The following is a 12,384-nucleotide window of genomic DNA, read 5'->3' as shown; positions in this document are numbered from 1 at the left end:
GCTAAGTTTGTTTTTCTTGGCGTAAATGCAACAATGGAGCTCGGGAGAATGAATGAAGCCCCCTCAACTCACCTCAATATAGTTCCCTGACATCACAGAATGGTGGAAAAGCACTACTTTTGTCTAAAGGAAGCTCCTCAACTCCAACATAGTTCCATGGCAAAAAGATTGTGGCAAAGCATTTCTTTTGCCTAAATGAAGCTGTTCAACTCACTTTCACTTTCCGTTGGCTTTGACTCACTCCCCTGGAGTACCGCTGACAACTGCCTCGTGGACCAGCTCGCAGCACAGGATGACATCACAACAGTGTGGATGGAAGCGGACGTCACAGCTTTTCACACCCAGACGCTCACACGCAAACTGACTGTCAAACCCCCCCCCTTCAGCTTCTGATAGCATTCACTATGCCACACCTCTTAAAGGTACACATCCTACAAATGAATACAATTATAATTACACAGTGCTAATTAGTATCAGTTTGTTTCTTTACATTGTCTTTTCAGGTTTTCCACGGGTCATTAGATATCATTAAATGGATTTTGCTCAAATGAAGGCCTTAAATGGCATTAAAAAAGCATTAAATGAGATGTCCAGAGCTTTTAAAATTTAAAAACTGTTGATCTATTGATGTATATACAATTGCTCTGAATTTGAAAAGAAAACCGTACCGTCCAACAATAAACACTAATGCCGCCTAGTGGCAGATAATTACATCAACACAAATCTATGACAATGTTTGACATTCAGTCGAATTGTTTCGTATAGCTTTTTAATGTCAAATTACTTGTGAATTACTGAATCTGAATGAGTTGTTGAATCACTGAACTGAAAGATACAACTCCATTTGTATTTGGTTACCATATTTGTCCACTTTAATGTTTACAAAAGTATGAAAAACTTCACTATTATGTTATTGATGATTTACAACGGATATGTGATTAATCACGAGTTAACTCTGGAAACCATGCAAAAATTGTAATTGACTGACAGCCCTAATATAAATGCTATGTGCATATATGTATGTAGGCATACTGTATGTGTATGCATGCACATTAAATTAGCTTTATGTTGCGTTAAAATGGCATTTAAAAACCAGATCGATTTGCTGATACATAAGAAACCGAGCTTATGTTGTCTGATAAGTGCACAATGGATGATCTACAAGTACTAGTGCACTGAATTATGCACTGGAACTAGTAGGACAGCTTTATGTTACAAGTGAAGCAAAACTGCATTTCTTTTTCTTTTTTTCTAGAAAAAAAGCCTGCATTATTCAACATCTGTGTGCTCCTAGTAGCCTACTACTAGTGAAGTGCTAGAAAAACAAGTAGAATGTCAGTAGTAGCATGCAGGGGTCAACTAGAATGTTTGGGTCTTGTCTCTGGGGTCATGCCTGGGTTACGTTTGAGTAGAGTTCATGACCGTGCGCCAGAGTTCACGACCCGTTACATGTCTGTTTTAGTATCGATGTAACAGCATCCAGTTTCAACTAGTTTTAGGCTATATGATGTCTGATATAGTCAATGATCTTTTATGCTATATGATGTTTGTTGATGTCCGGAACTATCTGTAATTACGGAGCAACAGCCAATCAGAGAATTCCATGTCGGTACTAGTACTCACATGTCTAACCACAACCAATGAAATTGATTGACTGTCTATTTAAGGGTCTGAGAATTGTATGCGTTTTGCCGGATTATTGCTCAACTGTTCCTGTGTGCAGCTCTCTTAGTTTCTGCCTCTCAATGTGAATAAATAGACAAAGACTTATTTGTGTCTGCGTTTGGGATCCAACCTCTCAGCACACGACACTAGTAAACCAGTTCAATGTAGCCTACTATAGAACTACATGACATTTCTGCACACTAGTAATACAACAACTTTGACATATACTAGGCTACAACAACCACACCATAGTTGGTTTAGAGTTTCTGGTGTAGGACACTACTACTCTGTAAAAGAAGAAGTTTTCCGAGCAGCTGTTTCTACAGTATGCTGAATTGATAATTTAGGCTACACTAATGATAAAGCGCACTGGCTACTAGTGCAGATATCCAGGATGACTACACGCTCAGAGACTTTCCACATGTTTGTGGGTGTGTGTTTTTCCTCCGAAAGGGGCAGCGGCTGCTGAATAATGACCAGCCAGAGCCCGCCCACCTCATGTTTATTGATCAGTAAGCGGAGGCCCTCCCGCAAGGCAGCAGTCGACTCCTGGGGGCTCGCTGACTATGGCGCTCCGGCTCCTTGTGCGCCTCCCCGTGGGAATCAGCCGCCTCTCGCCATCATCACCACCACCACCATCACCACCATCATCATCATCGTCAGCAGCAGCAGCAGCAGCACCTCCACGCCACTCGAACCTTAGCGGTCTCCGCGGATAGCGAGTACCCATGGCGATGGAGGACCAGCCTGACAGCAGCGGGGCTTGCATCGACAGGCAGCCGGACACTGTGCTCCACCGAGCCGGGCTCAGCCACGTCGGAGGTCGCGGTTGCCGCACCGGAGCTTCCGCCGCCCCAGCAGGGATACGAGTGCTAAAGGCAGGTGATATTTGCAACTATGCCCACCACCCACCCCTCCTCCCTTTTGCGTGTACACTTGGTGACTGCTGAAACATGCCATCCGTTGCAAGGCTTCTTAGATGACAGGGCAAAGTGCATGGGATACTCAAGTCGTAACATTACGTAACGCGCTCTCATCTATAGACCCACCATGAGGGGGAATCATGATGATTGTGATGATTTATCCGCGGATCGTTCACATCCAGCCCGGAGGGAATTGCGGGAATCGTGCACAAGCATCTCGCGCTCATTTCAAGGCGGGATAGACACGCGCTGGCCACTTTATTAGGAACACATTTTTCTTTGTAGGGCCACAAAAAAATAACGCTAAGCGTTATTGAGGTTGTAATTTAGCATTTTTCTAACATCGTTCAGAATTGTGACTGTTTGTAAGGTAACCAAAATATTAGGGAACCCTTGCATTGTGATGCAACGCACTGCATACAACAATAATAAACATTATATTACTATATCATTAAAGAGTGTCAATCAGAAATGAGCCTTATTGTATCAGTTGTTCAGGCAAACATTTTTTTTTGCCACTGTTATTGATGAGGTGTACCTAATGTTGTGGCCAGTGACATCATCCAGTGAATGACATCACTTTGGAATCTCAAAAGGAATATTGAGGATTTTAAGGCTTCTATTGTGGCAGTGAACTCAACTAATTTTACAAGCGGCAGTTGGACAGATTGTGAAAAATTATTTAAAAAAATAAAATTAAAAAAAGCTGTTTATTGCCAATCCCAGCTGAAGTCACACTAAACATAAAATGAAGAGAATTGCATAGTACCTTAGTAAAGTCTGTTTAGCTTAATGCTAACAATGAAAAATGCTATAGACAGGCTAACGCTTTAAGCAATGGATATTTGAACACAAAGGGTGTAGCAACACATGTAGGCAGACAACACAACAAGACTCCCAGCCATGTATTCTTTATCCTTTGTCAAAAACGACTATTACTGCAGCTTACTGAGTTGGTTGTGAAACTATTTTAACTGCCCTCAGGCGGCCAAGATGCGCGCACCAAAAGAAGCGACATAATCGACCGTGTTTGTCTGACGTACTCATTATCGCACGTGAATGAGGTCCAACGCGTCGTGATGAACTGCCAACAGGACAAACGTCATCCCGTCGGTCTGCACACCAATCATGTGACTTGAACCTTGACTGCCTTGCCCATGAATATTGTGACGAGGAGAGGTCAAGGCGCATCCTTGACGAATGCTAATAGCGCATCGGTTTTTGTGTTTACGAGTGCACAGTCATGGTGCGGCTCTACTACACAAATGCTGACATTATTTTATTTTATTTCTTTAGTATTTAGAGCGAAGGTGTGATTAAATTCTTGGGAATGAATGCAGGTCAAGGCAGTGTTATAGCAATTCTAATGTCTATTTAAGTCACAGTTTGTCAACTTTGCCCTATGTCTGACCCATTTACCAGTGTGTGGGTCATGGTGGGACTCATAAAACTGTGAAACTGTGCTTACTTGTGGTTAAAGTGAGTATTTTGTTGTGGAAATAATCTCTGTCTGAGAACTGTCTGCGTTTCCATCCGAAAAGCACATGTTCCCTTGGAAACATGTACTTGTTGGTCTTGTTGGTCTCAAACAGAATCCAAGTGATGCATTTTTGTATTTTTTTTGTATTTTTTTTTATGAGACAATGGGTATGATGTTAACCTAAAAGAGATGCTAGAATTTCCCTCCGAAAGTAGTGAACCCCTGTTTCCATGCTAGTTTCACTTTGAGAAGAACTACAATGGTAGCCCAGATAAATTCATTCTAACAATATTTCATTTATTTGTGTCAAGTCAATTGGTTTAGCACTTCTGCTGTTTGCGGATCAATTTGACCCAGTTTAACCTTAAGGTAATACGGTTTAAAAATCGTTATGCTGTGTTTGCGTTGTGAAAATTGTTAGTCAAGGCTTTTTGACAATTTTAGATAAATAAACAAGCCCCGAGTTAAACTGATCTAGGAACATTAGTTTTGTTCTGCAGATATAATACGAAGATTAAATTAAAACTTGAATGTAGTCAGAATTCAACATTATTAGTTACTTAAATGCTTTAAATTAACAATAAATATAATACACACTTAAAATTTTAAATCTGAATTTATATTTTAAAAATTCATTATTTGTTATAAAACCACAGAATTTTCGATAGAGTGGTTACTTGGGATAAGAGTGATACGAGCCATTGCTTAGCTGATTTATTTTTTAATTTTTTTGCTTTGATCTTTGACCTGGTGTCAATGAACTCAACACAGCTAACTTCATAATAAGCAGAATTTGGAAAATAGTGAACAATAGTGAACAATACTTCAAAAAAGAAGTTCAAGCTGTTTATTGTCACTTCTACTGTAGTTAGCGTTTACTGTCAAACTAAATAAAAAAATAAATAAAATTACGGAAGACATTGTGTATTTTAAATAAATTTTAAATAAATAATAAATTAGCTTAATGCTAACACAAAATAGGAATTGCCCCAGACGGCTAATAGAACAGTTTTAACTCATTGACTCGCAGCCATTTTACTGGATTTTGACTAATTTTGCAAGGCCTGCAGAAAATTTTATGTTCTATTACTATAAAAACATGGAACCTACCAAAAGAAAGATTAAAGTCTATTCTTTCATCAGGAACAAAAAGTATATTAATATCTGTTTTAATTTTGTGGCAATTAGCATTAGAATATAGCTAAGTTTCCTCATTATAATTGAGCTTTTTTCAACACGGTCCTGGTTGATCTGCTTTGCTCTGCTGCCACCTGCTGGCCGTTTGTGTAGTAACTACCTTTTCTTCAACCGTTCTTTGCAGTTGAGAGTTTGCATCAACGCCTTCTGTATGCCCTAGCATAAAAAAAACATAAAGAAAAAAAACGTATAAATGTGTCTTTGGGACACTTAAAACATTTAAAATATAACGTATTTATACGTTTTTGGGAGCAAATGAGTTAATGATGCGATGTTACATGTAGCCCTTTAGGCAACACATATTTTGAACACAAATACAAAACAGTTTAATTTCTTTACATTCTATTTAATTATGTCATTATGTTGAGTTCTAACATGTCGGGGTGTGTGTGTGTCCGTAGCGCAACATGAAGCGAGTCGGGAGTCGCGGCTGCATGACGAGAAAGAGCCGATTCGGATCCCGGGAACGCGACTGGCTGAAGAGCGACACCCAGCGGGGCTGCGTGTGTCTGTACGGGGGCACGGCGGACCCCCAGTTAGCTGCCTCCGGACCCCAGGCCTCCTCCACTCCTCAGCCCGACCTGCAGCTGGTGCTGTGCTCTACCAGCACCACGGTGGAGGAGATGTGCGCCCAGAGGGACGGACACGGCCTCTTTGTTCAACTGCATGGAGATCTGATCAGGTAAATGCATATTTATCTTTGAGACGTCGCAGCGTGTTTGGCCGAGTGGCTCCACTTAGTCCTGCGCCGGTGTACTTAAATTGCCTCTCTGCCTTGCTAGTAAGACCTGATCCATTTAAAATTAATAGCATAAATCTTCAAGATTTACAACCAGGATATTACTGAAATTGGATTTCAGTTGTATTCTTGCTGCGATTCAGACTTCACGGTTGATTTTGACCTGAAGGTTTCTCCTGGTGCTTTCTCTGGAGAGCCAGTTTAGAAGTCATCAAAAAATAATAAACTAAAATTCTTCTTCTTCTTTTTCTTCTTCTTCTTCTTCTTCTTCTTCTTCTTCTTCTTATTATTATTATTATTATTATTTATTATTTATTTATTTAATTATTTATTTATTTATTAACTTTTAACCCTCATAAAAAAAATAAACTCTTTAAATACTTTGCAAAATATTGCATTTATGGCAAAAAAAATTGCATTTTTCTCATAGCAAAATATTACACTCATATATAGTACCGTATTTTCCGCACTATAAGGCGCACCCAAAAGCCTTCAATTTTTTCAAAAGCTGACCCTGTGCCTTATAATCCAGTGCGCCTTATATATGGATCCATAATGAGCCGCAACAGGTCTCGCTGTCAAGACGCTATCGGTGACCCTGCACGATCTGTGACATGCATGTGCAGAAGACCGCGCCATCTTGGATCGCTAGCTAATACTAATACTTTACCTCAGAGAAAATAATAAAACAGCTGTTTATTCATTTTGGAGTTGTCAGAAAGCTGGTTTGTTAATAAAGGGTTAATAAAGTTTGACTGACCTATCTGACTGTTTTGTTGACATTCCCTTTAGCGCAGCACCATCTAATAGATGCATAACGTAATCCCAGCCTCTACTGTAGCACCTTATATATGAAAAAAGTTTTAAAATATGTCATTCATTGAAGGTGCGCCTTATAATGCGGTGTGTCTTATAGTGCGGTGCACCTTATATATGGAAAAAGTTTGAAAATATGTCATACATTGAAGGTGCACCTTATAATGAGGTGCGCCTTATAGTGCGGAAAATACGGCATTTTATTTTTATTTTAAAAAAAAACTTATTTTTTTTATGACAAAATTTTCACTCCACTGTATTATTGAGAAAAGTTGCTTATGGGAAGTGCTTATTGGTGATTTATCCCCACTTATTCAAAAATAAAAAAAAATAAAAATAGTTACAAAAAAACAAAAACAAAACACTGATACCGGTACTCGCGACAGTGCCTGTTTTACGATCATGAACTAGAAAATGACAAAATACAAGAATAGAAAATTGCAATTAATGTCATGCATTTTTAAAGGGATACTTTCCTTATTTAGCCATTTTTGGCAGTCAAACATTAATATTTTGTCTGTAATAAATTTGATATTTTCATTATTTTTCATGTACAATTAATACTTTTAAAAACACATTTTGCAACTTGCTGTCACCTGAAAATGACATCACAATGTGCTCAGGGCTCGGGTAACCAATCACAGCTCAGCTTGTGAATGTCACATGACCAAACCTAGAAAACAGGTGAGCTGTGATTGATCGTTACTTGAGCACTGAGCACGTGATGTCACTTTCAGTCGACAACAAGTGGCAAAATTTTTTAAAAGTATTAATTGTACGTGAAAAATAATGAAAGTATCAAGTTAATTATAGATAAAATATGTTTTTATTGCTATAATGGGCTAAATAAGTGAAGTATCCTTTTAAGGAAAAATGCTATTTAAGAGTATATAGGCCTTCCTTTAAAATTAGTCATCTTTTTTTTTTTTTTTTTCCCCCAGGGGAAATTTTATGCATCAAAATGACTAGTGATATTGGTACTTGGTATTTGTGACTACTTAAGAGTGGAGCACTCATATGGACATTTGAACATAAAAAAGTGGTCTTGAACATCCTCACACTAAGCCATGACTTCAATTTGGCGACTTGGTAATGAAGTGCTGCCATCGCAAGTGAAATTGCCTCTTGATGGAAGTTAGCTTTACTCTTCAGTCACGGGCTTTTTGCAAACAAGTAGCGGCTCACTGAGTCTGACCCTGGTCGTCGTGGTAATGGAAGCCTATTGGCCCCATGGAACAAGGAGGCGGGGTGAGCAGTGAGAGGATTTTAAGAAAATCTTTGTGTGTTTTGACTGAAAAATTGCAGATCCCTTCACCAAGACACCTGGTAACTGCTTTAAAATGTGAGACAAAAAAAGTACACAATGTACTGTATCTCCGTTAACAGAGGACATCCACCCATCCTGGTCATTGTGCTATTTCTGTGGCTTCTCGAAGTGTGCTGTGTGCCGACATGACAGGCAACGCCAAGCGGCCTGTCCTGGGCCAATCTCCGGTTTCCTCCCACTCGGTCATGCCCAAAACGTTTTCCAAAAGGGAGACTCCCAGAATTTGTCCATCGCCTCCTCCCAGAGAGCGACAGAGAGGGCACACTAGGACAAGTGGCCTATTAAAGCAGCCTGACTAATACATTGAGGTCAGGAGCCTCATCCATCTTCACTTTGTGTGTCCGGGCTGCAAGAGCAGGACCTCGTGTCACTTGGTTTGAGTGCTATAAAATGTTCAATCTTCAACCAGATTTAATATGCATGTCTGACTCAAATAAATCATACTTTGACCAGAACCTTTCTTGTAGTGCAATTAAGGCTACAAAGGGAAATATCAATTTCTAGCAGCACCCCACCCAGTCAGCTTGTTTAGCATCACTGGACACAATATTAGGTACCCTCATCATGAATTCTACTTTTACCAAGATCAAAAAGTTAGTTTTGAATGGCACTATCAGAGCCATATGTTTATTATTGTGATTGATTTTGTTTAGCATTTTTATTATAAAAAAAAAAAAAGTCTACACACCTCTGTTCAAATGACAGGTTTTGTAGTATAAAAGAAGATCAAAAAATCAATTCAGTATTTTTGCCATAGTTTGAAAAATAAATCTTTTTGTGATAGTAAGTATAAATAAACAACTGCAATAATATCCCTAATTATAACCCTCTTATCCTCAAGCGGGTGTGCACACATGTGCAACCACATTATTTCAGTTGTTCGTTTTTATTTACTCTCTAAAAACAAACAAACAAACAAAAAATCATAGATAGAAATAATAATAATAATAAAAAATCTAAGGTTATAGGGAACATATTTTGGTCAAACTTTTATATCACAAGACCTGCCATTTGAATATGGATGGGTAGACTTTTAGATCCACTGTATAAGTATTGCTACGACAAAATTCTAGCATATTTATTGATTTGGTTTTAATTTCTTGCATTTATTGGCATCAATCTTTAAAAAAAAAAAAAAAAAAAAAAAAGATTAAGTATAACAATTTAATATGCATTTTTGTCAATCATAAGATGTATTAACAGATTGCAGAGCAGTTGTAAAGTAATTGGATTTTGGAGAATTTGATGTATATATCAATTTCCCGGTAAATTACAAATATTTGTCCTAAATAGTAAACGGGGAAGTTCTGTCTTGTCTGGGGTCACGCCAGGGTTAAGTTTGAGTTCATGACCTGTTTAGTTTGGGTTCATGACCGAGGTCAAGTGTCTGTTTTGAACTGATGTAACCATCATCTGGTTTCAATTGGAAAGACACTATGTGATGTTATATGATGACATCACCTGTGTGATGTCAATCTTTACTCCTTTAAGTGATATCTGGACCTATGTGATGTCTTGAATCCTTTACTTAGTGACAACCAATAAGATCGATTCACTGTCTGTAGTAGCGTTCTGAGAAGTGTTTGTGTTTGCCAGATTATTACCTTTTGTTCATCTGTGCAACGCTCTTTGTTTCTCGTCTAGCCAAGTTTGTTCTACGCCTCTCGATGTAAATAAATAGTTAAAACCTTATTTGTGTCTGCGCTTTGGGATCCAACCTTCAGCATATGACAAGTTCTGTGTCGCTCTTTATCTATACCGTATGGTGTCCAAAGTGTTTTACAAAGCCTGACATCCCATTATTTGAAAAAGTATTCAGGTGCATTGCTGCCACATTGTTCTAACCAAAAAATATTATTTTAAGTTTCAAGAATCTCTCTTTTAGAATCTCGCATTGTATTGTTGCCAATGGTAGAATCTTGTTGCGCACTTTGGTGTTGTAAAACCGTAGTAAATAAATAAATAGTTCTGGCTGCAAACATCCTGAATGCTGGATATGTTAGCCTGCATGCTACTTTCCACACTAGCTAGCTTCAGAGAGCACAGATATACCATATAGCAATAGAGCAAGCCATGTGTTTGGCTGCAATAAGTTCATTTTTTAGCCATTTTGACGCGGAGGGGTTTGTTACAGTCAGACTGATACAAGCCACATGTGTCATTTTATAATCAGGACTTTAACATGGAAACAATTATGGGACTCCCTGTTCAACACAACTCAAGAGTTAAGGATCTATGTATTGATATCTATGTCGACAGCAGTTTATATAAAATATTGACGTCAACACGAGTGTGCAGTTCATTTTTAAACCTAAACGTAAACTGTTAATTAAATTTAAAATAAGACAATTCAGTTTTTTTCATTTCCATTGCATGTTTTTGTTAATCTGAGCCTTTGCCGGGTGGGGTGGATGTTTAATGTTTTTTTTATGTAGCAGCTTTCCACTTGTGCAAATATTGTTTTCCTCTCCTATGAAATAACAACACGCTGCTGCGAGATAATCAGCTCACCCACTGTCTTAATAATACCCCCCCCAAAAAAACCATCCTTGCACGTTTATTGTATTTACATTTCCTGTTGTCATCCCGCTTCGTACTTGTGTGTTGCTGCAGGAGGCTGGAGCCTAGCGAGCGTCCTCTCCAGATGCTTTACGACTATCTGGCCGTTCTGGGCTACGCCGACCCGGTGCGAGTGCAGCAAGAGGCTGCCAATTCCGATCTCAGCTGCTTGATCCGCTTCTACAGCGGTGAGTACCGACCCACGGGGCCCATCATCATCATCATCATCATCATCATCATCATCATCCATCTTCATTGTCTGCTCATGATAGAGGTCTCGTTTCCTCTGATGGTGGGGACGAGGCCGGCCAAGTAAAGGTTGAGTGGAGTCATATCCTTGCTTTGGCATTGTTGTCATTTAGAAAGGCATCCATAATTCGGATTGGATCTTGTTCAAATGTGCAGATGTGCCTCATGGTGTGGCCGGTGTAGTTTATGGCGTTCAGTGAACTAGTCGTTCGTCATGTTGCGCTGTTTAGCCCTTTTTTAGGCTGCCTTATTGCTATAGATTTCGATATTTTGTCTCTTTTGGGCCACCATATGTTCCCTTCTGTCAGGCTTTTTGTCTTGTATACTGAAATTATCAAGTTTTGAAAATTTGGTTTTCTATATTTTTATGATGCTGCCGTGCATCCTGTGAGGTCCACTGTTATACTGTATCATATTCATAAAATAAATTACAGTAGTTACTTTTTTAACATTCCAACCTTGGTGGAACTCTTAAAAGCCTTGTTAGCTTACACGATAATCCTAAAATATTTCATTTTCTACTTCCAGTGCATTTTTTTTGTATGAAAGCCCACTCAATACCTTGACATTTTCTATGCACATATATCGTTGCTGCTGAGTCAGTGCAATTTTTGATTAATTTTTTAAAACATAATACACAAGTAAATTTATTGCTCCAGCATCAGACTCAACAAGCACAATTGCCTCCGTGCATTTTAATAAAGAGCTGTCATCATGATTTATTGAACTTTCTGTGTGAGGTCATTTTTTGTGTGTGTAATGAATCGAACAGAATATGCCTTGTGTTCATGTATTTTTCACATTTTTAACTTGGTGCAAATCCAAATCAAAATTGTTCAGGCGGCATGGTGGTGCCATTTGAAGTATTTTCCATCCATTCATTTTTTTATACCACTAAATGTATAGCCCTGTTGAAATGAATGGAAATGCTATTCCATTCTAGCCGTATCAAAAGAACAATAAAAAAAAACTAACAAAGAGGGAAAATAGGACTCTCTAATATTGTACTAAATGAACTGAACAGTTTGCCCAGCTGTGCTATTTGTTAGCCCCTCCAGGTGTTTGGCATTGTGTATTAGAATTGAGCTAACAGTAAGCAAAATTGTGTAGTTGCTGTAGGTACACATGATGTAATTCTCTTTGTTGTATGACAGTAAATTCAACTGGGAAGGGCAATAAACACATCGAAGCCTCTATTTGCATTGAAGAATTGTTCACTATCTGCTTGTTGTGAAGTGATTTGTGTACACTGCCCCCATATCTTGAATTTTCGCTGATGACTTGGACACACTGGTAAATCATGACACTCATCTTTAAAAAGAGCTATTCTGTAGGATATTATGGCTCAACATAACTATAAGTTTAAGCATGTTTTGTTTTGTTTTTAAATCTCCTTACTTCCTCCCATCTTGTTTGATGAAGAACGTCA

At 38.6% G+C, this 12,384-nt stretch overlaps 1 protein-coding gene across 2 annotated transcripts in view; it reads left to right on the top strand.

The window, feature by feature from the left end:
- The first annotated feature begins 2,238 nt into the window (after window positions 1-2,238).
- The window catches only part of phlpp2 (PH domain and leucine rich repeat protein phosphatase 2), a 45,912-nt gene continuing 35,766 nt past the window's right edge, over window positions 2,239-12,384 (top strand). For both annotated transcript variants that reach the window (XM_077518514.1, XM_077518513.1), the window contains exons 1-3: window positions 2,239-2,543; window positions 5,667-5,947; window positions 10,761-10,894. In XM_077518514.1, the coding sequence (XP_077374640.1) occupies window positions 2,394-2,543; window positions 5,667-5,947; window positions 10,761-10,894 (565 nt within the window). In that variant the 5' untranslated portion in view covers window positions 2,239-2,393. The remainder of the gene's footprint in view (window positions 2,544-5,666; window positions 5,948-10,760; window positions 10,895-12,384) is intronic.

Source organism: Festucalex cinctus, chromosome 4, assembly GCF_051991245.1.
Source record: "Festucalex cinctus isolate MCC-2025b chromosome 4, RoL_Fcin_1.0, whole genome shotgun sequence".
In the NCBI taxonomy this organism is placed as follows: domain Eukaryota; kingdom Metazoa; phylum Chordata; class Actinopteri; order Syngnathiformes; family Syngnathidae; genus Festucalex; species Festucalex cinctus.
This window is presented reverse-complemented; position numbering and strand designations above follow the sequence as displayed.